Source organism: Podarcis filfolensis (assembly GCF_964270895.1).
Source record: "Podarcis filfolensis genome assembly, chromosome: 14".
In the NCBI taxonomy this organism is placed as follows: Eukaryota; Metazoa; Chordata; class Lepidosauria; order Squamata; family Lacertidae; genus Podarcis; species Podarcis filfolensis.
Genome location: NC_139616.1, coordinates 20,811,841 through 20,836,752, shown reverse-complemented (window position 1 = coordinate 20,836,752; position 24,912 = coordinate 20,811,841). Strand labels below are relative to the sequence as shown.

General features: G+C 41.1%; 1 protein-coding gene across 13 annotated transcripts in view; it reads left to right on the top strand.

Moving 5' to 3' along the window:
- Positions 1-24,912, top strand: part of MEF2A (myocyte enhancer factor 2A) — a 98,854-nt gene that overhangs the window by 23,030 nt on the left and 50,912 nt on the right. For all 13 annotated transcript variants that reach the window (XM_083586739.1, XM_083586747.1, XM_083586741.1 and 10 more), the window contains 2 exons: positions 9,988-10,187; positions 19,903-20,106. In XM_083586739.1, coding sequence (XP_083442865.1) covers positions 10,134-10,187; positions 19,903-20,106 — 258 coding nt within the window. In that variant the 5' untranslated portion in view covers positions 9,988-10,133. The remainder of the gene's footprint in view (positions 1-9,987; positions 10,188-19,902; positions 20,107-24,912) is intronic.

Sequence of the window (24,912 nt, the reverse complement as noted above, 5' to 3'; positions counted from 1 at the left end):
AACTGTAACTGTCTTGGCGTTCCTCATTTTACAGAGGGGTAAAATGACAAAGGAGAAAAGAGAATATACCAGGAGGAAGGTGATCAAAGTCTATCTAAATAAAAAACGTCTTTAGCTGAAAAACTGCAGCACTCGGGTGTCAGGACTCTTGTTTCTGTGTCAAGGGTCAGACGGAGACTTCTGATATAAAGCTGTACCTGTAACCCCCATGTCTGTTTGGGGGGAGGGGTTACTGGTTTGTTCTGTTTTTGTTTGTTTTTATTACGTATTATGTGTTTTTATTTTGTATTTTTATACTGTGAACCACCCTGAGATCCTCAGACAAATTTAATAAATAAAATGTAAGACACAGCTTGTGTCCTAAAACGATATTTTGTGAAGTTTAAAACTGAGTGGCTGGTGCCTTGTTCAGTCCTGTATCTTTGTTACCTTTGTCCTTTCTATATTGCCCTTTAAGATACATAATGTCATCAGGACAGAAGCAGTCTTCTCTGTTCAGTCAGCAAATACGTTGGTCTAGTACAGGGGTAGGCAACCTAAGGCCTGAGGTCCTGGATGCGGCCCAATCGCCTTCTCAATCTGGCCCGCGGACATTCTAGGAATCAGCATGTTTTTACATGAGTAGAATGTGTGCTTTTATTTAAAATGCATCTCTGGGTTATTTGTGGGGCATAGGAATTTGTTCAACCCCCCCCCCCCCAAATATAGTACAGCCCACCACATGGTCTGAGGGACGGCGGACCGGCCCACTGCTGAAAAAGGTTGCTGACCCCTGGTCTAGTAGTTACAGTGGTACCTCAGGTTACATACGCTTCAGGTTACAGACTCTGCTAACCCAGAAATAGTACCTCGGGTTAAGAACTTCGCTTCAGGACTTCCGGAGGCGGCGCGACCGGTAATGGCTGCCTTCTCCGAGTAAGGAGAAGGGAGCTCCGCTGTAAACGGGTCGTCCGCTACGGCGAAGCGGAGACCCATTCAGGAAAACCACAGGTGGCAGAAGCCTGTGGTCTCGGGACCCGGCGGGCGCCAGAAGCAGCCCCCAAAACGTTGAAGGGACCCCGTAAGGGGCTCCGGATCGCGGAGGGGGTAGCGGCGCTGTGGGTCGTTGCGCAAACAGCGAAGTGAAGCCGCATTGCTGTTGCCGGTCAGCGCTGTCCTTTCTTCCTGCAACTTTTCTGAACTTTGGAAACTACAACCCGTGAGTAAATTTGGACATTGAAAACTTTCTGAAACTTTTGTCAACTTTCTGAAACTTTTTGAGAACTTTATGAAACTTTTAAAACTTTTTTAAAAAAGTTGAAATCTGGCTGAAAACGGAGTGAGGATAAGCAGGAAGCCCATCTCCCGCTATACTGAACTTTAAGCAAAGAGCAGGAGGAGTGGAGACAAAAAGTTATGCGTTAACTAAATGCTGGCACCCTGTTAAAGCAGTTTTCTGAGTGAAAGACTTTGAGCTATTGACTTTTGCTGGTTATATTCGGGGTGCACTGATATCCTTCTTCTGTGGCACCAGTGGATTATAAAATAAATAAGAATCTCTGGTGCTGGAGCTGCCTGGATGAGCACCAGTTTGCAACTTTGGATACATTGAATTCAGATTTTGAAACATTCTGAGTTGGAACTGGATACTTTGAAACTGTTGCAGTCAAGGCACTGTAAGAAACACTGTTTTGCTTTAAGTTTCACTCTGCTAAAAATAATACATTGTGGAGGCGATAGACATGGACTTAAATTTATAAGTTTAACTTGGATTTGATCTTTTCCCTGAAGACGTATTAAGCTCCCTCTAGAGGATTTTGGACTTACAGCAGTGACTTTGTTTTACTTTCCCTTTCCCGGCCTCTGTTTGACTATTGCATCTGGGACTCTGCTTTCTCATGGGAACAACTTGGATTGACCTTGGATTACAGATAACTTTGGAATGAGTGGCGCAAGGAGAAGAGGAAGGACTAAACAAACAACTCTAACTTTATCTGCAGCCTCACAGCGTAGATCTTCTGTGCCGGCCTTGCCTTCCACTTTGCCTCCAGACATAGAGGCGGCCTCCCTAATACAGGCAGGGGAGGGTGAGACAGAGGAGCTGCACCTGGGAGATATGGCTTCAGGGACAAGTAGCTCTGTCTTGGAGAAAATTTTGGAGAAACTGGAGGCTCTGGACAAGAAGGCTGATTTGCATACAGCTAAAATTGAACAGAACACAGAAAGTTTGAATAAGCTGACTGGACAAGTTGCACAGAATGCCCAGTCTATTGGAGAATTAAAGGAGGCTGTAGGTGAAAATCGTAAACTGGCTGAAGATACTAGTCAAAGACTGGAAGAACTTGAGAAAGAAGTAAGACCACTCAGCAAACAAGTTGGAGAACATCAGATTTACTTTTTGATGACAGAACTGCGAAACAGGGAGACCAACTTGAGGATACGGTCAATACCAGAGGTGGAAGAAGATAACTTTATTGAATTTCTAACTAAGGAATTTGCCAAGTTTTGGAAGTTAGAGGAAAAAGACTTTAAAATTGTATCTGCTTTCAGGCTTGGCAGAGTCAGAAGGACAGAGAAGCCCAGAGACTGTTTGATAACACTGAGATCAAAGGGGGAAAGGGACAAGATTTTGGGCCTGCACTACGAAAAGTCACTAGACATTTTGGGCAAGAGAATTGAAATCTACAAGGACATTCCTAAGCAGTTGCTGGACCTTAGATCTAACTACACGGAATTGGCAAGACTGTTGAGAAGCAACGCAATTATCTTCAGGTGGGAGTTTCCACAAGGATTATCCTTTACCTACAGAGGGAGAAAGAACAAAATCAAAACAGTGGAAGATAGAGACAAGTTTTTGGGAGCACACGGAGAAGACCTCCACAAAGGACTTGGATTGCCAGCGCCAGAACTTCCAGGGGAGCCCGCCCCCTCGGATCCTCAAGGACCGGAGAACAAGGTACCACCCCAGAAAGAATAACCAGATCTATCCAGGATGTCTCTGCAGCTTTTGAGTTGGAACATAAATGGCTGTAACAGTCCCGAAAAAAGGTCTAAAATTTTTCATATTCTAAAAAAGGAACAATTGGACATTATATGCTTACAAGAAACACATGTGATTAGGCTCCATAGAAAGGTGTTAATAAATAAAAGGCTTGGTCAAGAATTTATATCATCGGATACAGTTAAAAAGAGAGGTGTAGTGATCTATGCAAAAGAGAGCCTTTCACCAAAATTTCTCTTTAAAGATGAAAGTGGAAGAATCCTCGCAATAGAAGTACAGTATCAAGGAGAAAAAATTTTGATATTAGGAATTTATGCTCCAAATGAAGGAAAATCGGATTTTTATAAGAAGTTGCACGAGATCATGCTGGATTATCTGGATTACAACAACGTCATTATGATGGGGGACATGAACGGGGTCGTATCAACAAATATGGATAAGTCACAGAACCAGAACATTACTAAAGAGGGAAGACTACCTAAGACCTTTTTTGAAATGACTGACAATATGGACTGGGTTGACATCTGGAGAGTTAGAAACCCCCTGGGAAGAGAAGGAACATTCTTTTCTGAAGCTCAACTGACTTGGACACGAATCGACCAAATATGGATAACTAGAAGTCTGGCACCTAAGGTGAGGAAGGTGGAAATCTGCCCCAAAACATGCTCCGACCATAACGCCTTGAGAATGGATATGACATTGATCCCAATCGGCTCCTTTAGATGGAAGATGAATGATGGCCTGTTTAGAGATCAAAGAATTGTAAAGAAGGCCCAAAAAACCTTAAAGGACTATTTTGAGATTAATTTGAACACTACGGTGGAAAAAAGAACTATCTGGGATGCAAGTAAAGCTGTGATGAGAGGGTTCTTGATTCAACAGAATTCCTTAAAGAAAAGACTGCAAAATGAAAAGAAAGATAAAATTCTGGAAAGTATCAAAGAGTTGGAGAAGAAGTTAAGATCTAACCCGAAGTCCCAACCGATTCTGAGAGAAATTAAACTTTATCAGGCGCAATATTCCAAGCTGATAAATCAGGAAATAGAATGGAAGATTAAAACAATGAAACAAAAAACTTTTGAATCGGCAAATAAATGTGGGAAACTGCTAGCTTGGCAGTTGAAAAGGAGACAAAGATTAAATACAGTAACAAACTTAGAGGTTGAAGGAAGGAACATTCAGAACCCGGGAGAGATTAGAAAGTGCTTCCAGAGGTATTTTAAAAAGTTATATACTCAAGGGCCACAAGATGAAATAGAGATTACACAATTTTTGGAGAGAAATGGATTAGCAAAGCTGTCAGAAGAAAATAAAACAATTTTAAATGGCAAAATAACACGACAAGAGATTGAACAGGCCATCCTGAGTCTGAAACAGGGCAAATCACCAGGGCCAGATGGACTGACCTCTAACTACTACAAGACATTGAAGGATTATTTGATACAACCTTTGTTGGAGGTCAGTAATGAAATAATGGAGGGGAAGAAGGCGCCTGAATCGTGGAAAGAAGCATTTATCACATTGATTCCAAAGTCAGAAACTGAAAAGACACAACTCAAGAATTACCGTCCCATCTCCCTTTTAAATGTGGATTACAAAATATTTGCAGATGTTTTGGCACGAAGATTTAAGAAAGTTTTAAGTGAGATAATCCATAAAGACCAGGCAGGCTTTCTCCCGGGCAGACACATGTTTACTAACACAAGGAACATCATAGACATTTTGGAACTTTTACAAACAAACATAAACACTAAAGCAGTTTTAATTTTTATAGACGCGGAGAAAGCCTTTGACAACATTTCTTGGAAATTTATGAAGGGGAATTTAAAAGAAATGGGAGTGGGACGGGGGTTTGAGAACGGGATTGAGGCAATATATTCAGAACAAAAGGCTAAACTGATAGTTAACAATGTGGTTACAGAAGAGTTTAAAATTGAAAAAGGTACACGACAAGGCTGCCCGATTTCCCCATTACTGTTTATTTCGGTTCTGGAAGTGCTCCTGAATATGATTAGGGGGGACCGGTTGGTGGAAGGGATTCAGGTCGGAGCGAAACAATATAAGCTTAAAGCTTTTGCAGATGACCTAGTTCTGACATTACAGGAGCCGGAGTCTAGTTTGAAAAGAGTATTACAACTGATTCAAAACTTTGGTCGAGTGGCAGGATTTAAGTTAAATAAGCAAAAAACTAAAGTTTTGGGGAAAAACGTGACAGATATTGAGTTGGAACAGCTTCAGAAAGAGACAGAACTAAATGTGGTTAAAAAAGTTAAATACCTAGGGGTAAACATAACAGCAAAAAATCTGAGTTTATTTAAAGATAATTATGAAAAATGTTGGTCAGAGATTAAGAGAGACTTGGATAGTTGGTCAAGACTAAAACTTTCTTTGTTAGGCCGAATAGCTGCCATCAAGATGAATGTATTGCCAAAAATGTTATTTTTGTTTCAGACACTGCAGATTGTAGACAAGACAGAGTGCTTCCGGAAGTGGCAGAAAGATATTTCTAAATTTGTCTGGCAGGGCAAAAAGCCCAGAATCAAATTTAAAATATTAACAGATGCGAAAGAAAGAGGGGGCTTTGCCCTGCCAGATTTAAAGTTGTATTATGAAGCTGCAGCTTTCTGCTGGTTAAAAGATTGGTTACTTCTTGAAGATACGGATGTCTTGGATTTGGAAGGTTTTAATAATGCGTTTGGATGGCATGCATATTTATGGTATGATAAAGCTAAGATAAATAAGGCCTTCAAGAACCATATTGTCAGAAAATCAGTCTTTAATGTCTGGACAAAATATAAAGACTTACTGGAGAATAAAACTCCGAGGTGGCTGTCACCCCTGGAGGCTAAGGCTCGGAAAAGAGCCAATATGGAGGCCAACTGGCCAAAATATTGGGAGATAATAGAAAAGGATGGTGACAACTGGAAGTTGCAGAGTTTAGAAAAGATGAGAGACAAAGTGCGAGACTGGTTACACTATGCTCAGATTAAAGAAGTGTTTAAAAATGACAAAAAGCTAGGATTCCAAGTGGAAAAGTCAAAGTTAGAAACTGAACTGTTAGAACCTAAGACTAAGGTACTTTCAAGAATGTATAACTTGCTGCTGAAATGGAACACACATGACGAAATGGTAAAATCAACAATGATAAAATGGGCGCAGGATATTGGGTATAATATTATGTTTGAAGATTGGGAAAGGTTGTGGACCTCTGGGCTGAACTTCACTGCATGTAATGCGTTGAAGGAAAATGTGATGAAAATGATGTATAGATGGTACATGACCCCTGTTAAACTGGCTAAAATATACCATTCGTCTGATAGCAAATGTTGGAAATGTAAGGAAAATGAAGGAACATTTTTTCACCTCTGGTGGACCTGCCCTAGAGTGAAGGCCTTTTGGGAGAAGATATATAATGAATTAAAAAAGGTGTTTAAATACACCTTCACTAAGAAATCAGAGGCCTTTCTCCTGGGTATTGTCGGCCAGAGTGTGTTAAAAGAGGACAGAACATTCTTTTTGTACGCAACAACAGCAGCAAGAATATTAATTGCCAAGAATTGGAAAACTCAGGAGCTACCCACTGTGGAAGAATGGCAGATGCAACTGATGGACTATATGCAACTAGCCGAGATGACCGGCAGAATTCGAGACCAGGGAGAAGAAAGGATGGAAGAAGACTGGAGGAAATTTAAGATTTATTTACAAAAATATTGTAATTTGGCTGAGTGTTGAATTGGATGCCAGTGCAGACAATTGTCTACCATTAAATTAGATTTAAGGTTGAATTATATGTCAAACCAAATTAAGATTATTAATTAAGATGAATTAAATGATAATTTGTTTGAAACTAATTTAATAATGATGTAAGTGTATGCGGGAGGTGTGGGGGAGTCCCATGTAACAATTGAGAGATGTTAAATGGACAATGATAAGTGCTTATCTAATATATGCTTTATTTGAAAACTTTAATAAATATATTATAAAAAAAAAAAAAAAAAAGAACTTCGCTTCAGGATGAGAACAAAAATCGTGCTCTGGCGACGCGTCGGCAGCAGGAGGCCCCATTAGCTAAAAGTGGTGCTTCAGGTTAAGAACAGTTTCAGGTTAAGAACGGACCTCCGGAACGAATTAAGTACTTAACCCGAGGTACCACTGTATTCCTCAACAGAGGCAGGAAGCTATCTTACAGCAAGTCAAACTGCTTGTCTGTCTAGCCCAGCTGCGTGACTGGTAGTAGCTCTTCAGAGTATTGGGCAGAGGTATCTCCTGTGCTTTCATCCTTTTGTTACCTTCTTCCCTTGCTAAGGATCTTATTTCAATTAAGGATGCCATGTGCAGGTGGCATCTGTATTCAGTAGTGCTACCTTCCTAAATGTAGCCTGCTCCATGATGTAAAAAGGGGTAGTATTTATATCAAGGACACATTGGCACTTTGTCTACACAAAGCTGTATTTTACACACTGAGCTAATGGTAACACGTGTGTCCATTTTCAGTTTCTTCTAGCTTTGTCTCCTGGACATTTTAATGATATTCTAAGCTCTAAAACAAGACTTAGATGTCAGAGGAATATTCAAATGGAATTTCTCAAATTATATTCCTCTTATCCATTTTTAATGCTGCATCAGAACATCATGGCTATATCCTCAGTTGAGGGTGAATGTGAAATGCTATCTGACTAATCTCCTTGTGCTGCCACTACTTATTAACTCTGATAATTGTGTTTAGTGCATTTGCCCATTTTCCTATACATGGCTGACAGGTGACTGAGACAATTTGTGTTGATTTCAGTAAGCCATTTCCCCCTTTATGGGAAAGATTTAGAAGACTGCAAACTCTGTAATCAATCCTTTTTTTTTAAATTACTTTGGCAGACTGGGATTGGGGCCAACGGTCTGTAGACCATGGCTGGTCTTGATAGCCAGTCCATGGTAGTTCTTTCCCATTCTTCCCACTTCTTCAATCCAGTGTCAGATGTCTAAAAAGCAGCAAGAAGTTTTGCAGTGTTGTTTCCAAGATTCAGCACCCAATTCTTCAGGTGCCTGAACACATGTGGGGACGTTCCTGATTTCACACTGGCAACAAGCAGTCCTGCTGTTTATTTAGTATCTCTGGAGTATAAAGTGAACACACGACGCTTCTATAGGCTCAGGGAAAGGGTTGGGAACTGCTTGATTCTGTGCACTAGCTAAACAAAAGGTTCATTTGCCAGTGATGAAGTGTATTTGCAGATCTGTGTTCAAGATGAGCATCTTTACATAGGGCCATAGGCCCAAGGCTTGAGGATACCAAGTGGGGATTTTTTCCCCTTTGGACGTTGAATATGTGCACACACACACACCTTTCCCATGGAGAACAATAAAGACTGTTGTTGTTTAGTCGTTTAGTCGTGTCCGACTCTTCGTGACCCCATGGACCAGAGCACACCAGGCACTCCTGTCTTCCACTGCCTCCCGCAGTTTGGTCAAACTCATGCTGGTATCTTCGAGAACACTATCTAGCCATCTCGTCCTCTGTTGTCCCCTTTCTCCTTGTGCCCTCCATCTTTCCCGACATCAGGGTCTTTTCCAGGGAGTCTTCTCTTCTCATGAGGTGGCCACAGTATTGGAGCCTCAGCTACAGGATCTGTCCTTTCAGTGAGCACTCAGGGCTGATTTCCTTATAATAAAGACAGGAAGGTTCATTTGCTCAAAATGCCTTGTGTGTCTATATATTGTTGCTTGCAAGTATGGTAGCTTAATGCATTCACTTGCCTTTATGTTGACTTAACCAACTCCTGCCTTTTCCTGTACCTGTGTTGTCATGCGTTCAGTTTAGAAACCTGTTGCTTTGAGAGCACTCACAGACTTACACTTTGTGTTCCCTTTACTCCCCACAAGCAGATTCCATTCTCCTCCTTCCTGGCTTTCTCTCACCATAGTTCACAATGGGTGAAATCAGGCAAAGTGTGTTTGGTACCAACCTGGATTATATTTGATTGGGTCCCGAAACTTCAATGTGTAGTATCTGCTTAGTATCTGCAGTCTCTGATATATATAATCTACTCATTTCTGAGGAAGTTTCTACATTTTTAAGGAAAATGTAACTTGTGAGCCCCAGTACATATGCACACGTTTCAGCTTGCAAGCTTTTCATTTATGTGGATGGTGACACAGGCTTATTGGGAAAGTTTGCAAGCAGCAAAGAAGTGTTGGATTGGTAATTGGCTTGTTAGTGATGTGTGAAAACTTGCAAGTTTTACAGTAATGAATATAACCTTGAATTCTCAGCTATTTGTCAGCCTGTATGTTCCTGTGAAATAGTCTTTTGGGAAAATGGAGTGCTACATGGAGAAGTCTCAGAATGGATTTATTTTTAAACGGCATTCAAAAGATGTTTTGTTCTTGAATAGCATCTTCTATTTGAGCATGCACTATTCTCCAGAAAGAGGAACCAGGAGAGAAACTGGTGGAGCAAAACCCAGGCAGTTTGGGCTTCAATTTAGTTCAACTTCATATTGCAAAATGTTGGAAAGAGTCTTGCTTTTCTGCTAGTTTTCTGCATGTCCGTACTAAAACACAACTGCTAAATACTTTGACTTCTATAATGTAATATATAAAACAGAAATAAATTGCGCCAATGCAGCATGTGTTATTGGTACATTTCTGTTCAGAATAAGGTATTAAATAATTGTGATACTTCTAAAATTGCACTGATAGAATAAAATAGTTGCAGCCAAAGGACTGGCTCAGGATTTATTTTTTAAAAAGAGTTCCTGATTTTTGTACCTCTAAACCATTGGGTAACTAACAAATGCAAACTTTTGAATTGGATTCTGTGACTGAAGTCTATGTCTTGATCATAGTACAGAGTACAGTTGAACACATCATATGATATAATTCACTGTATTTCGTTCTGATCAGAGAAGAGGCTGGGTTGTCTTGCATTTGACTTTTAATATGTAAACATTTGTGATGTGAAATATGTACTTTTGACATCAGAAACCAATTTTAATGTTTTTCCATTCTAGGCTTTCGTTACAACTGCACAGTGCATGGTCGTGGAAAAGAATTTAGGCTTTAGTCCTGGAAGACAACTATCTATCATGTGCTAGGATACAAAGTTTGTGGATACTTTTACTTGTGTGCTTCTGGATTATAAAGAAGGAAAGTGAAAATGGGGAGGAAGAAAATACAGATCACAAGAATAATGGACGAACGGAACAGACAGGTGAGAAATAGTAATGTTAAGCAAAGGTGGTCATTTCATATGGCTTCCCCAATAGCAGAGTCCTCCTCATCTCCTTTTCCTCTTGTGCCATATCTATTAGATGGTAAGCCTGTTTGGTGATTTGTCTTACTTTTATTGATCTTATGCAGTATAAGGTGCTATGGAAGGTTTTTTGGCTGACGAATGGGGATAAAATGCTTTAAGTAAGTAATTGTGTCATTAATTTGCCAATAACTTGATTTAACGGCATCTGGCTCCACACACTTTGTTGACAGAGCAGATACTGTTTGAGTCATGTGTGCGTCATGTGACCAAACGACCAATAAGAAAAAGTATAAAATACAGAATAATAACTAAGATCAGACAATCCTAGCAGTTCTAAGCCATGACAACATTTAGATCAGTGATGGCCAAACTTGGTCCTCCAGTTGTTTTGGGACTACAATCCCCATCATCCCTGACCACTGGTCCTGTTAGCTAGGGACGATGGGAGTTGTAGTCCCAAAACAGCTGGAGGGCCAAGTTTGGCCATCACTGATTTAGATATTTTCTACCAGCTTCATAAATTGCATCTGCCTAATATTGTTTTTTAATTGGTTGGCCACTTTTGTTGTCTGCTCCCCAACCCCAACATATTAATCTGGCAAAATTCCATTGACACGGATACAAATTTCCATTGACACGGATACACCAATCTATAAGAGAGGCTCCAAAGCGGGCCCTAGTACTCTTTTTCTCTCAAAGTTTACTACCAAAAAGAGGTTTATGCCAGCTTCCTGTTGAAACTATCGACACTTACTGACTTAAGGAGGTGGTGGTGGAAGATACCAGTTTAACCTATTGGCAAAATCATACACAAACTTGTATCTTTTATGGGGGGAAACCCCCAGCATCTGACATTAAATCAGCATTTTAACTGTATTTGTTCAGTAAGATGAATACAGTAGTAAGGAAACTTTTCATGTTTTCAGCCAGTTCTTGTTTAGAAATATACTATTGCTATTATTTAGCTGTACTTTTATTATGTGTGTTCCTTTACAGACACAAGATAGTAGCAGTGCTATCTGTCTTAAACTATTATTACTAAGTACATAGTGAGGGAAGTCTTAAAACATTCCTCTTCAGATAGGATTATACCTCAGCTCTATCCTGTATACAAAGTAACTGATACTCTGGGGGATTATAATTAACATGAGACTGTCATTGTAGTGGTAATTACAAACTCTTATCTGCCTGAATGAGCTGTAGGCCATTTATATAATTGAGCTAGATGGAATAAATGGTTGTAACTGGGCTATCAAAGGGACTCAGTGTCAGCATCATCAAATAGTCTTCTTTGTTAACAATTAAGAGAGAACTTTTCCCCATAAGAGAACTTTTCCCCATGAATTAAGTGTATAAAAGCATTTTGCAAATGCTTATCAGGTCTGTGACCTTATAAGAATTTTTTGTTATGTTTTTGCAAAGGCAGAACATTAGATTCTGTAAACATGTTAAAGCCCCTGATGGACTTAATAAAACACTGAGAAGGCTTGCCCTTCACTGTTGTGCAAAGTTGAAATCATTTTACGCTTTTTCAAATGCATTGTTCTGGTTTTAGATCTTTTTATTGCAAAAGAGGAAAAATTGGCTGTTCACTTGAAGCTTGGGTATAGCGGTTCCACTTACGATTCAGCCTAAGATGGATTGCTTTAGTGTGGGCAAATCTCCATACAGTGTCAGTGAAATGGTTGGGAATGCAATACATGTGGGTGGGCTGAGATTAACTACAGTGGTGCCTCGCAAGACGAAATTAATTCGTTCCGTGAATGTTTTCGTCTAGCGAATTTTTCGTCTTGCGAAGCACAAAATCCCATAGGAATGCATTGAAAATCAATTAATGCGTTCCTATGGTCAAAAAAAGTCCAAACAAAGCCAAATTTGGTACAACAAGAGTTTATTAAGTGCTCTTTAAAGTCACACATACTGTAAAGAGCATTTCAAAATTCAAACCCAGAATTTTTTTTAAAAAACAGCAGAGTGGCCCAATGGTCACAGAAAATCATAAAAATGCAGGGGAAAAAACACAAGCTTCCAGATTCTTGCAAACCCCTCCCCAACTGTTCCCCCAGCCACCCAGCACACAGAAATTCAAATCCAGAATTTTTTTAAAAAAACAGCAGAGTGCCCCAATGGTCACAAAAAATCATAAAAATGCAGGAAAAAACCACACAAGCTTCCAGATTCTTGCAAATCCCTCCCCAACACCAAGTCCTTGAATTCCAAACACCCCAACCCAAAATCCAAACCCCCCCCCAAAAGTTTTAAAAGCTTAACTTACCAAATGGCTGCAAAAGAAGTTTTGGAAAAGCTTCAAAAATCACCAAAGTCTTTAAAAACCTCAAAAAAGGCTACTATGTACACTGCGTTCTATGAGTTGCTCCTCAAAGTCAAGTCGCAACTGTATTAACGGTGTTAAGAAAAAGGAAACAAAGGAAACGAAGCAAGCCCATAGGGAAATTCGTCTTGCGAAGCAGCTCAAAAAACGGAAAACCCTTTCGTCTAGCAAGTTTTCCGTCTTGCGAGGCATTCATCTTGCGGGGCACCACTGTACTTGTCCTGAAGAAGTACCGTAACTGCTTGTCCTGAAGAAGAAAGCTGCACTTGAGGCCACCCTTATAAGTTACTCAGTGGGTGGGTGATATCCACTGCTTTTCTTATCTAGACTGTTCCTTCTCTCCACCCTACCAGTTGCTTATCATCTCCCCTACTAATCTAACCCCACCACTGGAGCATTTGTTAGGGTGTTTAATGAGACACCCAGGTTTATGTACTGTATTGGCTCAGATATAAGCCTCACCTGAATATAAGCCACATCTTTAAAATTCAAGGGGGGGGGGGAGAAAAAAAGACAATACCCAAATATAAGCAGCTCCCTTAAAATTCAGCAGGCACTCACACCCGTTCTGTTTTACCATATGTTTGTTTCAGCAGTGATATTGTAAAAGCCAGTTTTTGTAAGGTTGTGAATTTAAGCCACACTTTAACTTTTCACGGTCAGAATTTGGGGGGGGGGGAGGGAGCCTTATATTCAGGTACTGCCTGCCTTTGAGCCAAGTTGATGGTTTTGCTGTTGATGTTTAAAGCCCTAAACAATGTGAGACCAGGATACTTCAATGAGTGCCTCCCTGGATCATATTAAATTAATCTTTAAGATCTTAAGAGGAGATCCTGCTAGCTGTTTGATGACTAGTGGATTGTCACTTGAAAATGACTTTATCAGTGACAGCACCCCTCATGGTCTCTCTCGGGTAATTTGTCAGGTGGTGACAGGAATGATTTTTAGAAGCCTTTTGAAAATTTAACTTTACGCAAACTTCTCTGGACTCTTGATGCTTACATTTAAAAATTTTATTTAGTATACTGCTCAGGTTTATTTGTGATACACAATTGTCTATTTTCTTGTTTTTATTTAATTTTTTAGGTGATTTTATTGAATGTTGTTGGCATTCTTACTGTTGCAAACCATTTATGAACTTTTATTAAGAGATATGCATGGATTATTATGTTGTTCAAATGGTAACTTTATAACACACGGAAACCAAGTTGTGTATAGCTTGTTACCATGTAGTTAGAAGTCACGGGATAAGCCTCAATTTATTGAAAATAGTCACAGAGCAGGGGTGTGTCTGAAGAACTTGTCACTATGTGATTATGTTGTTATTTTGCCACAATGGAGTGTGTTTTTCCCTGTGAGACATAAGTTGGGTGATTGGCTCACAGTTGCTGCCCAAACTATGCAGTTTTCTAAAGGCAATTTGAAGCAACTAGCATCCTGTAAGGGTAAAATGAGAAGGTGGGAGGAGAGCCATGTATATCACTCTGTGCCCTTCAATGGATTAAAAATTGAATGTCTTTTTGGCGCTGAGCAATATATGGATATAGAACTAGATAATACATTTTGGTAAATTTCCTTGTCTGCTATGTAAAGCAAAAGAGAAACTGGGGTTTGGAAGAAGTTTGTTGCAATTATTGTGAGTGCCAGTTAACTGGGTTAGTGCGATTGCAGGGGGAATACTTTTCCACATGTCTCCTCTGTATCTTTACAGTCTGACCCTTAAGTATAGTAGTAGTTGTCCATTTCATTGCGTAATACCTACCCTAAGTAACAGCAAAAGTAAATTTGTTGCATTTCATTTTGTTTCAGCGTTTGAAATGGTCTAATTTCAATTCTCCTTGAGCTGACCTTTTACATAAGCATAGTCTGTGTTCTTATTTACATCTATATACCTTTTCTATGCTGCAAGCAGTTTTACATACAAATATCACAGAACATTTAAATACGGCAATTAAACATAAGATGCCAAAATCAAAAAGCTTGTGAAACTTTGTAAACATCAAATGAACTTGGAACCGCTTATTAATTGCCTCCAGAAGCCTTCTGAAATAAGTCTTGTAATCTCTGCAAAAGGTCCTAAGCAAAGAGGTGTATTTGACCTTATAGCAGATGTCTTTACTTCAAAACTGACAAACTGTCCAGGCAGCTCAAGGGAGAAATGATCTTCCAGGTTATTCTCCATCATTGAAGGAGTTCAAAATAAGAACCAGCACTTGGGCCCAGAAACGCCAGATAACTAGTACAGTACAGTTCAATTTATTTTTGCTTCCCAAGTGTTCATTAGGTGGTGAGCTACAGCATTCTTCACCTGCATGAGCTTCGGAATAGTTTCCATTGACAATCCCTATAAAATGCATTACAATAAAGGCAACTCCCATCGTACATGTGGATTCAGGTCCAAGGGTTATGCTTAGAAAGCAAAAATTGCATATACGGTAGGTAAAATTGCTTGCAAAGCCATTATTACTCACATTCAGCGGCGTAGCGTGGGTTGTCAGCACCCGGGGCAAGGCAAGTAATTTGCGCCCCCTAACCCGGGGCAAGGCAAGTAATTTGTGCCCCCTAACCCCCTAACCTGCCGCCGCTGCCAGCTTCTTCTTGCTGCTGCCTGGTCTGGTCTGGTGTGGTTCTCTCCCGCGCTCAGCGCTGCACTGGGCGGCTGCTGCACAGTCCCTCCCCCAGATAGTCCCTCGCTCTCTCTCCGCACCGCACGCCTGGCACCCATCCCCTCCACAGTGGGCGGCAACCCGGCGGCTCTGATCGGATTCGCACAGCCAGCACTGCAGTGAGAGAGAGTGAGTGAGCCAGGTAGGGGCAGAGAGCTGCGAGTGCGAGCGCGCCCCCCCGATGTTGTGCCCAGTGCGGCCGGCCCCCCCTGCACCCCCCACGCTACGCCACTGCTCACATTATAGGTGGGGCATGTGCTTAGTCCCCCTCTATGGGAGGAAGAAATAGCTGCCCTGCAGCTAGGCAGCCCACCTTCTATAAGACTGCCTGTAAGGGGCAGGATCAGAGGTGGGAGGAAACTGGAAGACCCAAGCAGACCCAGTGCAAAGAGAGCTTTGTAAGTTCGTGGCCTTCCAGGCAAGTCCTACTTGGCACACCCTGTGTTTAGCTAGTGGTTCAGTGGTTCTGGGAGTGGTGAGGATGCTCTTATGGGAACTCAAATTGTTCTGTGAGTTCTTGTGAGAGCATCCCCACCACTCACAGAGTCCCCATTCTGCCAGCCCAAAGAACCCTGTTTCCAGGGTGTACAGAGTGGTACTTGCCCAGGCAGGTTCAGGATTGTGGAGCAACAGAAGAGAGGAGGAAGGAGACAAGCAGAGAGAGAGAAAGCCAAGCACATATAGTCATGTGTAATGTGCATAAGATGCAGGTCTATTGCAGTCCCTTCTAGAAGTTACAGAAGTACAGTCATACCTCGGGTTACAGACGCTTCAGGTTGTGTGTTTTCAGGTTGCGTACCGCGCCGAACCTGGAAGTACCAGAATGGGTTAATTCTGGGTTTCGGCGCATGCACAGAAGCGCTAAATCGTGCTTTGCGCATGCGTGGAAGCGCCAAATCGTGACCTGCACGTGTGCAGATGCGGCGCTGCGGGTTGCAAATGTGCCTCCCGCACAGATCACGTTCACAACCCAAGTGTCCACTTTATGTACAAGAGTAGCACAATCCTGTGTTGTCAAAAGGGGCTGGAGCGGACAAAAGCCACTCCTGGTCACTGTCTATGCTTGTTCAGGAACAAAAAAGAGCACCACCAAGTGTCAAACATGTTCAGATGCAGTGATTACCACCTCATCTATCACAAGCACAATTGATCCCTCCAAACATTGGAATTACCTACCAAGAGCCGCTCTCTCTTTCTGCTGGATGAGCAGATACCCTGAACCTGACCTTTGGGATTTACATGCTTCTATTCAATCTCTGTTCTTAAATTACAGTGTTTTGTTGCTCTGAATGTATACAGGCAAGACCTGCATGTGCACTACTCCCCCAGCCCCGTCCTTTTGAAACTGTGGGAAGGATACTGCATGGGCAGGAATCTCCTCCCCCCCCCCATCATTTACAAAGGTTTGTAAGCATGTCCTGTGACCTGCTTCAAAGTAGTCTGAAGTTAGGCAAGAGAGTTCTTACTACTTCTGGTCCATATTTTACTCCTCACCTACCCAGAGCCTTTGCCTTTGCCATTGGGTTTCACAAAATCTAAAACCACTTGTAAATTTACTGTTTACAAATCTGCCTGTTTTTATTTTCCAAAGGGCTTATGGCTTAAGCTCTGTAGCTTCTTGAACAGTTACCTATGTCCACAATAGTATAGCTTTAGGAATTTTGTACCCCAAAAACATTTTTTTATCAGCACAAGCACATAAACTACTCTAGCAACTTATTCTTGAAAATGGTTAGCAATTGTATGGCAACAGTTTTTACTTGAAGAAATCATTTCAGCTTATGGAGCTAATGCAGGCAGCCTAATGGAAAACCCAATTCCATCTGTACTTAGAGCAGTGCTGCTGGTGCATTGACCTAATTGTAAAGCTCATTATCTGAGTCAGATAAAATTATTGAGCTGAGAACAATAACTAAATCATAACTCTTCTGATCAATGCTTATTTAACTTTGAGAATCTTTTAGTCATGGGTTATATGTTATCACTTTTTAAAGGTTGCTGCTGTGAGCCAAAACGTAAAACTTTTCCAGTTATTTCTTAAGTGCATTTGTGACTGTTATTATTATTTATTGAATTTATATCACCCTCCTACTCATTTAATCCCCACAACAACCCTGTGAGGTAGGTTAGGTCAAGAGGCAGTGATTAGCCCAAAGTCATTCATTGGCCAAGTGGGATTTGAACACTGCTCTCCCAGATCCTAGTCCAGCTCTCTGAGCACTACACCTCACTGTTTCTCTAAAACTCATAAGAATAAAATGAATACTTCCAAGAAAATCTTGGGTAAGGTATTAATAGATGTTCTGTCCACTGGCACAATATTGTAATTGGTTTAGAACAAACACCCCCGTGTGGTGTCCATGGACACCATGGCACACTCAAAATGCCCCCCTGTATCTGCTGAGGGTGCCCTACCCCCCCCATTTTTAAAACTGAGATTTTAAAGCTTTCTGTTGTTGCTGATGTTTAGGTGGGCAGACTGCCTGCTCCTTTTTGTGGGGTGAGGGTTGTTGCCTGCTTTTTGAGAGGGGTTTATTTGTTTTTGCCCAGGAGGTATTTTCCTATTTTGAAGAAGGGAATCTGAGCATCACCAGTTTTCTTCTAAGAAATGAGTATTTCACAGTACCTCCAACAGTTTACTAGATTTCCAGATGTGCTTCTATGCTGCAAAGATTTGGCTTACAATATGTAGGAAGAATTGGTTCTGCTGCTAGAGGCAGGTAGACAGAGTCTGTTCTGTTTTTAGAGCTGCTAACCACATATCACATTCACCTCAGTCATTTCTGTGGGTTTCTTAAATTATGCAGATGAATTCCTGAATAGAACTTTGTAGATTAGACATGCTTAAGCTCTGTCTTTGGCAGGTCTGGATATTCTTTTTCTAGTTACAGTATCTGGTAGACAAACTCCCCACCCCGTGAAGTTTGCCATGAAATAATTTCATCTAGGAATGCATTCCTAACAGGGCTATGTGAACTTCCTTTCTGGATGTGTGCCAGATTTGTGTATATCTATGTACTTTATTTGACTCTTGGTCCCACTTCTTACACACGTTTGGCCAGTGTCCCAGAAAGAAGCACGAATGAGCACATGGACGGATTCAGATAAAGAACAACTTTATAATGCTTTGGTTTATTCTTCTGCAGTAGAAATTCTCTGTTCCTGTGGGACCAACTTGGTTGTGTTTCTGTGGGAAAAGCCTGAGTCTTGGAGCAGTTTCACACACTAGCTTCTATAATGGAATAGCTTTTAGTAACAACAATAAGGAAGACTATCCTAGATTCTCTACATTCCTTAGATCACTGATGGGAATCTGTGGCCCTCCAGATGTTGTTGGACTACAACTCCCATTATCTCTGACCATCCACTGGCTGAGGCTGATAGGAGTTTTGAGTAGAACTACTTGAAGGGTCGCATGTTCCCAACCCCTGTACTTCAGACAAGTAATATATCTGCTTTGGTTAAGAGCACTGTTGAAGCTACGTTACTCCCATGCTTGAAGAACCAAAATGTTCATGAAATGTGCGTGAAAGTTGTGTGTGTTGCCCCTCAAACATTCTGTTTTGTTTTAGTCTCCAGACATTTGCACAATGAATTAGATTAGTTTCAAATCTACTGGGCCTCTGCTTTCTAACCAGGTTTATTGGTTTGTTCTCTGTTGCAGATACTTCCCCCCTCCCAAGTCACACTGACCTTGTTGCACGTCCAGCTCAGGAAGTGACAGTCTGGTTATTTATGCCTGTTTTGCTTGGCCAGGATATCCATAGTGAGCTAAATGACTTGGGAGCTCAGGAACTCTCTGCCTGACCTTCCGATAGCATCAAATTGTGGCTGAAGGCATAAACATGGGATGCAGAGTGACAAAGTTCAGTTGGAGGGGGCCAGTTGAGCCGTCTTGAGAGTACACTTGCTTATTTTATTAAACAACATTTATATACCATGTGATTGTAATAAAACCTCTAATCAGTTTACATCAGGGCATGTTGTCTGTAAGCCCATAGGGCAACATAAGTTCCCTCTGATGTAGTGGGTATTGAATAGTGCCAACAAATTATTGGATCCCCTTTCCTTGTGTAATCATTCACAACCAGGTGGTTACATGGCTTAGCTGGCATAAAACCTAGATGTAACCTTCATGTAATAAGTATATTAACCTGCATTTAGCTGTTGCTTGAATTTTGTGTCCTGGTTTCCCAAATCAGCTTGGAAACCTGGAAGACCTGCCCGCTGCCTTGCTAGCCTCTTTCCATTTGGCCTTGGAGTCAGGACTCTGACTGACTTCAGCTAAAAAAGCTGAGGCTGCTGAACAGACTCTTGAGCTGGGGTATTTGGGGGGAAGTTTTGTTGGGAGTTTTGCTGCTGTTATTGATATTAATTTTTTGTATCTTTATTTTTATGTTCAGTTTGGTTATACAGTTTTTGATGTGTTTCATTTATTTTTAATGGCTACTTTGTTATGTTTGTAACTCTGTAAATCGTTTCATATTGTAAGCTGCATTGTTTTAACTATGGAACGGCGGCATACAAATAAAATGATGATGAAGAAGTCAAACCTATTTTGCTCATATGTTTAAAGGTGGCAATTTGATGGTCCGTTTGTAATGAGTGCATACTCACTTACATTGCTTGCCAGTGGGTTTTCTCAAATTCCTTTCTCACTTCTTCTGTCTAGGTGACCTTCACAAAACGGAAGTTTGGATTAATGAAGAAAGCCTATGAACTGAGTGTGCTTTGTGACTGTGAAATAGCACTCATCATTTTTAACAGTTCTAACAAACTCTTTCAATATGCCAGCACGGATATGGACAAAGTTCTACTCAAGTATACAGAATACAACGAACCCCATGAGAGCAGAACCAACTCTGATATTGTCGAGGTAACAAAACTGTAACCATGAATGAATCCTCATACCTCATTTAGTTTTAGTAAAGCCAACCATACCCTTCTGGACAGTAACTAAAGTAATTAATTTCAGTCAACAGTATTTTAAAAGATACATTACTTTATCCAAAGCTCTCCAAGATGGGTAACAAACATGAATAAATCACTGGAGGCTGCTCCTGAAGGAATCTGTCTCACAAGGCATTGCATGGATTTAATTGAAACACACCAAAACCAGGAAGCACCCAAGGATGACAAACAGAAAGGAGAAATATATTGCAAAGATGCCAAATGATCACAAACCCTTCTGTTACAGAAGAGCTTGTATGGCACGAGTTCACTAAGGAATAAGAAAGCAAGCCCTTGATAAAAGCATTCTTGCTGAAATACACTGAGCATATTGAACAATAACATATTCTATCTTCTTGGCATCTTTGAGATATACCGTATATACTTGAGTATAAGCCGACTTTTTCAGCACATTTTTTGTGCTGAAAAAGCTCCCCATGGCTTATACTTGAGTGAGGCAGGTGGTGGTGGCGGAGGGATGAGCGACCCGAAAGGAGCCCTTTCTCAGTGCTGGTCCCACCGCCCGCCTGTCGCAAGGGCAGGCACAGGAGCTGCGGTTGAGAGAGGTGCTGCGCTGCGCTGTGCCTCTCTCAACCGAGGCTCCTATGCCTGCTCTTGCGAGTGGCAGAGGTGGTGGCAGAGGGACGAGCAGCCCAAAAGGAGCCCTTTCTCACTGTTGGTCCCGCCGCCTGCGTCTCGCACGTGGCAGAGGAGGAACAAGCAGCTGTGCTGGGCTGCGCCTCTCCCAACCGCGGCTCCTATGCGGTGGCGGAGGGACAAGTGGCCCGAAAGGAGCCCTTTCAGGCTGCTTCTTCCTTCTTCTCCGCCTTTGCTGCTGTAGGCAGCGGCAGAGGAGGAACAAGCAGCCCGAAAGCAGCCCTTTTGGGCCCCTTGTTCTTCCTCCGCTGCCTCGGCTTATATTTGGGTCGGCTTATACTCGAGTATATACGGTACTTCCCCTTTTTGTTTGTCAATCTATCAGCATTCTTGCCATGTTAAAGCTGAATATCCAGGTTTTTTTTTTACTGTTTTTTATTATATATTTAATGATAAAGATAATGAAGAAAACAAAGTAGTTTATATAAAGTATGTACCTCTAGAGAATGAATCTGATTCTTCCTTTCAGAAAACAGGAACTCTGCAAAATCTTGAGTATGGTCTTTGTACAAATATGAGATGAGATTAGCAATAGCTATGTTAAACTACTTTAGTGTCTGCATTGCAGAATAATATATATGTGTTTAAATTTTATTTTTTTAAATCAGTTTTTACAGTATGTGTTTTCCATCCACTCTTCTTTACCCAGTCAAATCTAAGGGCAGCCTTTAATATGACTCTCTTGCAACCAGGCAATTCCACTAGTTGTCTTTTGCGGAGGAACCATACTCTCATTTCTGCTGAACTACATTTCATTCCAGGTTTACTCCCATAGTTGTACACTTTTATTTTTTGAAGCTTGTGTTTTGTTCTGACTAGTATGTGCATTGTTACTGAAGGAAGCATGTAGTAGTTTGGGATTTTCATAGTTCTCTGGTCATGCATGACCTGACTTATAGCATTGTTTTGGGCTGACTTTATATTAAGGTCCAGTTGATTATGCTGAGTGTTGTCAGACAACTGGAAACTTGCTTATGTTAGCTCCCACCCCCAAGGGGCAGGTTCTTGTGCCCAATCTTGTGCTACATCTCTCTGAAATGCATCTCTGCCCTTTCTCCCCCAGCTCTAAGCTTGGAGCTGAGGAGAGGAATTCTGTTCCTAGCTTGAAGCTGGAGATAGGTGTGTTGACTTGCTTTTGATTCTTCACCTGATTGGTGCTCAGAGTGCCCTGTTTGGCAGATTTTGTCTCCCATTAGCAGCTCTGAGCTAGAGATAAAGGATGGGGACTTGTTATTGTTCTGCACTTGTACCTGGCAAGCACAGAGCCAAATAAATAACCCCAAACTTCAGCTGAACTTCAGAGCTAGGGAGGGGGCATGAATCATTCCTTCTCTGATATTCCAGGGTTTGGATGAAGCTTTGGGCTCATCTCAGTTGACAGAGCCTCGTTCTCCCCTTGCTGTAGTGTGGGTTGTGTGTTAGATTGTCCAACCCTGAATGTTGTTTAAAAAAAACCCAGTCACAATTTCAAGAACCAGAGACTTTTTAGTTTCCTGCTTTTAGTATCCACACAGATAAGTTGTCATCATGGGGCAAACTAAATTATATGCCATAATACTGGGATGGGAAACCTCTAGCCCTCCAGGTGGTGTTCGACTACAATTCCTATCATCCTGGACCATTGGTCATGCTGGCTTGGGCTTATGAGGGTTGAAGTCCAATAACATCTGAAGGGCAACAGATTCTCCACCCATGCTTTAGTAAGTAAATCCAGTTCTTTTGTTGACTCTAAAATTGGTTACCTTTCATAATTACTAATCACGTTTACAAATAAATCTTTGTTCTCAAGTTCAGTGTACTACTTGTGCAACAGGAATCTACTGACTGTCCAGACCATGAATATTATTGTATAAAGCTGGGTGGTGTCTCTTCTTAGGCAAGTAGCAAATGGTTTCTGAGGTGAAGATGGGTGGGACACATAATCTTAGTCAACATTCTGAATTGCTCATTTGTAGGTATTCTTCCTTTATTGAGTTGGCAAATACTGTATAGATACTTGTGGATATGCAGAGATGGACAACACTTCTTGCTGTGCACTAGAGCCTTCTGTACATGGAAGTATCTTGCCTATGTGTCAGCCAGAAAATTTAGCTGTTACATTCAGGTAACACATGGGTGATTACAGACGGCAATCTGTTTTAACTGTTTTTAAAATTTGTAAATTGTTGTAACCTGCCCTGCAACCTAATGCTAAGAAATCTAAATAATGATGATGGGGATTAATCTGTCCAGTGAGAATCTCTCCTCCCATATGAAATATCTAGAATATTACCCAATGAACTTATATTTATAAGTATCACAGTAGCTTCTTTGACTTCTGGATATATTCCCTTTTGTACCCTGTGTGTCTGACTATCCTTCCCCTCTTTTCTCAGTAAAATCTAGACTAGAAGGTTTAGGGTTGGAGTAAATGCATTTACTGTGAGTAAATATGTTTATCCTTTGTGTTGATTCTTTGTAAAAATCAAGGTTACTTTCCTAGTGCAATGGTAGCATTGAAGTGGAAAAGGGCGGGGGGAAATGAGGCCAGCTGATGGATTCCCCCCCCCCCCCGCTTGGGCATGGAACCTCTTTATGCTTGCAGCATGCCTTGTGTGGCTGTTCCAGCAAATTATAGTGAGTGGATGAAAATGGAACTAAATTGCAACACTTCACTGACCTTCAGCAGACCTTATTTTATGTAATTGTATAGTTATATTTCACAGTTCATGGCACTGTGCCAGCATCAGGAGCAAACTTGGGTCTGGCACTGGGATAGCCTTCAGTGCTTGTGGCATGGTGCAATTCATGCAGTGCCATGTGTAACACAAGGGTTTTTGCAGCAGTGGCAACACTGGATGAGGCAACAAAGAGGTCAGTTTCTGGGTAGTCCTGCTACTTTCCATCCTATAGGTCTGAAGATTCAAGAGAGCAAGAAAATGGCATCATAGGATAAAGTGCTAGGTAAGGGGGTTTCTCTGAATGCAGGTAGAGCTGGATGGCTCTGCTTTGCTTACCAGGCTCACAGTGGTTCTTAAGCAACCAAGAGAGCAAGTACTGTTTGTGACTTAACTTAAATCAGATTGTAAGAGAAGGGTGTGAACTACACTGCTGCTTGCAGTATTTGAGATGTATTAAGCAATAGCTAGTATAAATACCCAAATAAAAATAAATACAAACTTTCAGAAGTTTCCAATAAAGTCCTGTAACTTTAAAGTTTATCACTGCTAGAATTTTATTTATCCCACTGCTGTCCTTGGTATGCTTCATTTTTCATCTTGGGAGACCTCCAACAAAGCTTACAAAAATGTAATAAAACACCAAAAATGAAACAAGCAGTATAACTATGAAATCACATGAAAAGCACAAGAGCAGCATCACAAACAGAAATAAAAATATTCAGTGGCACACATACTTATTCAGCATTCAGAAACCTTCCTTGGATGACTAGATTCCCCCCCCCCCTCACTAAAATGCAAGTATACTTCCTTGGGAGGATGTTGTACAGTCATGGCACCACGATTGAAAATGTCCTGTCCCTTGTGCCCACCCCACTCATTTCTGAGTCCAGAGACATGGAGCAAGACCTTGGAAGCAATGACAGGAAGTAGAATTTTCCAAAACTGAAAAAATTCCAGTGGAAATTTTCCATTCCAGAAGTTGGTTAGTAACCACAAATGAAGCCAATGACAAATATTAGCCAAGATGGTTTCAAAATGTTCAGTTTTGTTTGCTAAATACAAGCAAAATAATCATGTTAAATTAGATGACTCTCTAAGCATCAGAACATTTTCTAATGTGATTTACCTGCATAGGAAAAATTTTCACTTAATTATTTTCCAGAAAAGACACATCAGTCCTCAGATGTTGATGAAAATGTAGGAATAGGTAGATGTATCCTGAAGCAATTCTTCAAATATCCCTGCACCAAACTGCTTAGGACAAGATGAGAACTGTAGTCCTACTACACCTGGAGGGCCATAGGTTGCCCACCCCTGATTTAGAGCTTTAAAGGTTAACACGAGCACCTTGAATTACACCTGGATACAAATCTTTGCTAGTGAATCTGGCATAAAAATCTGACATACGCTGAGAA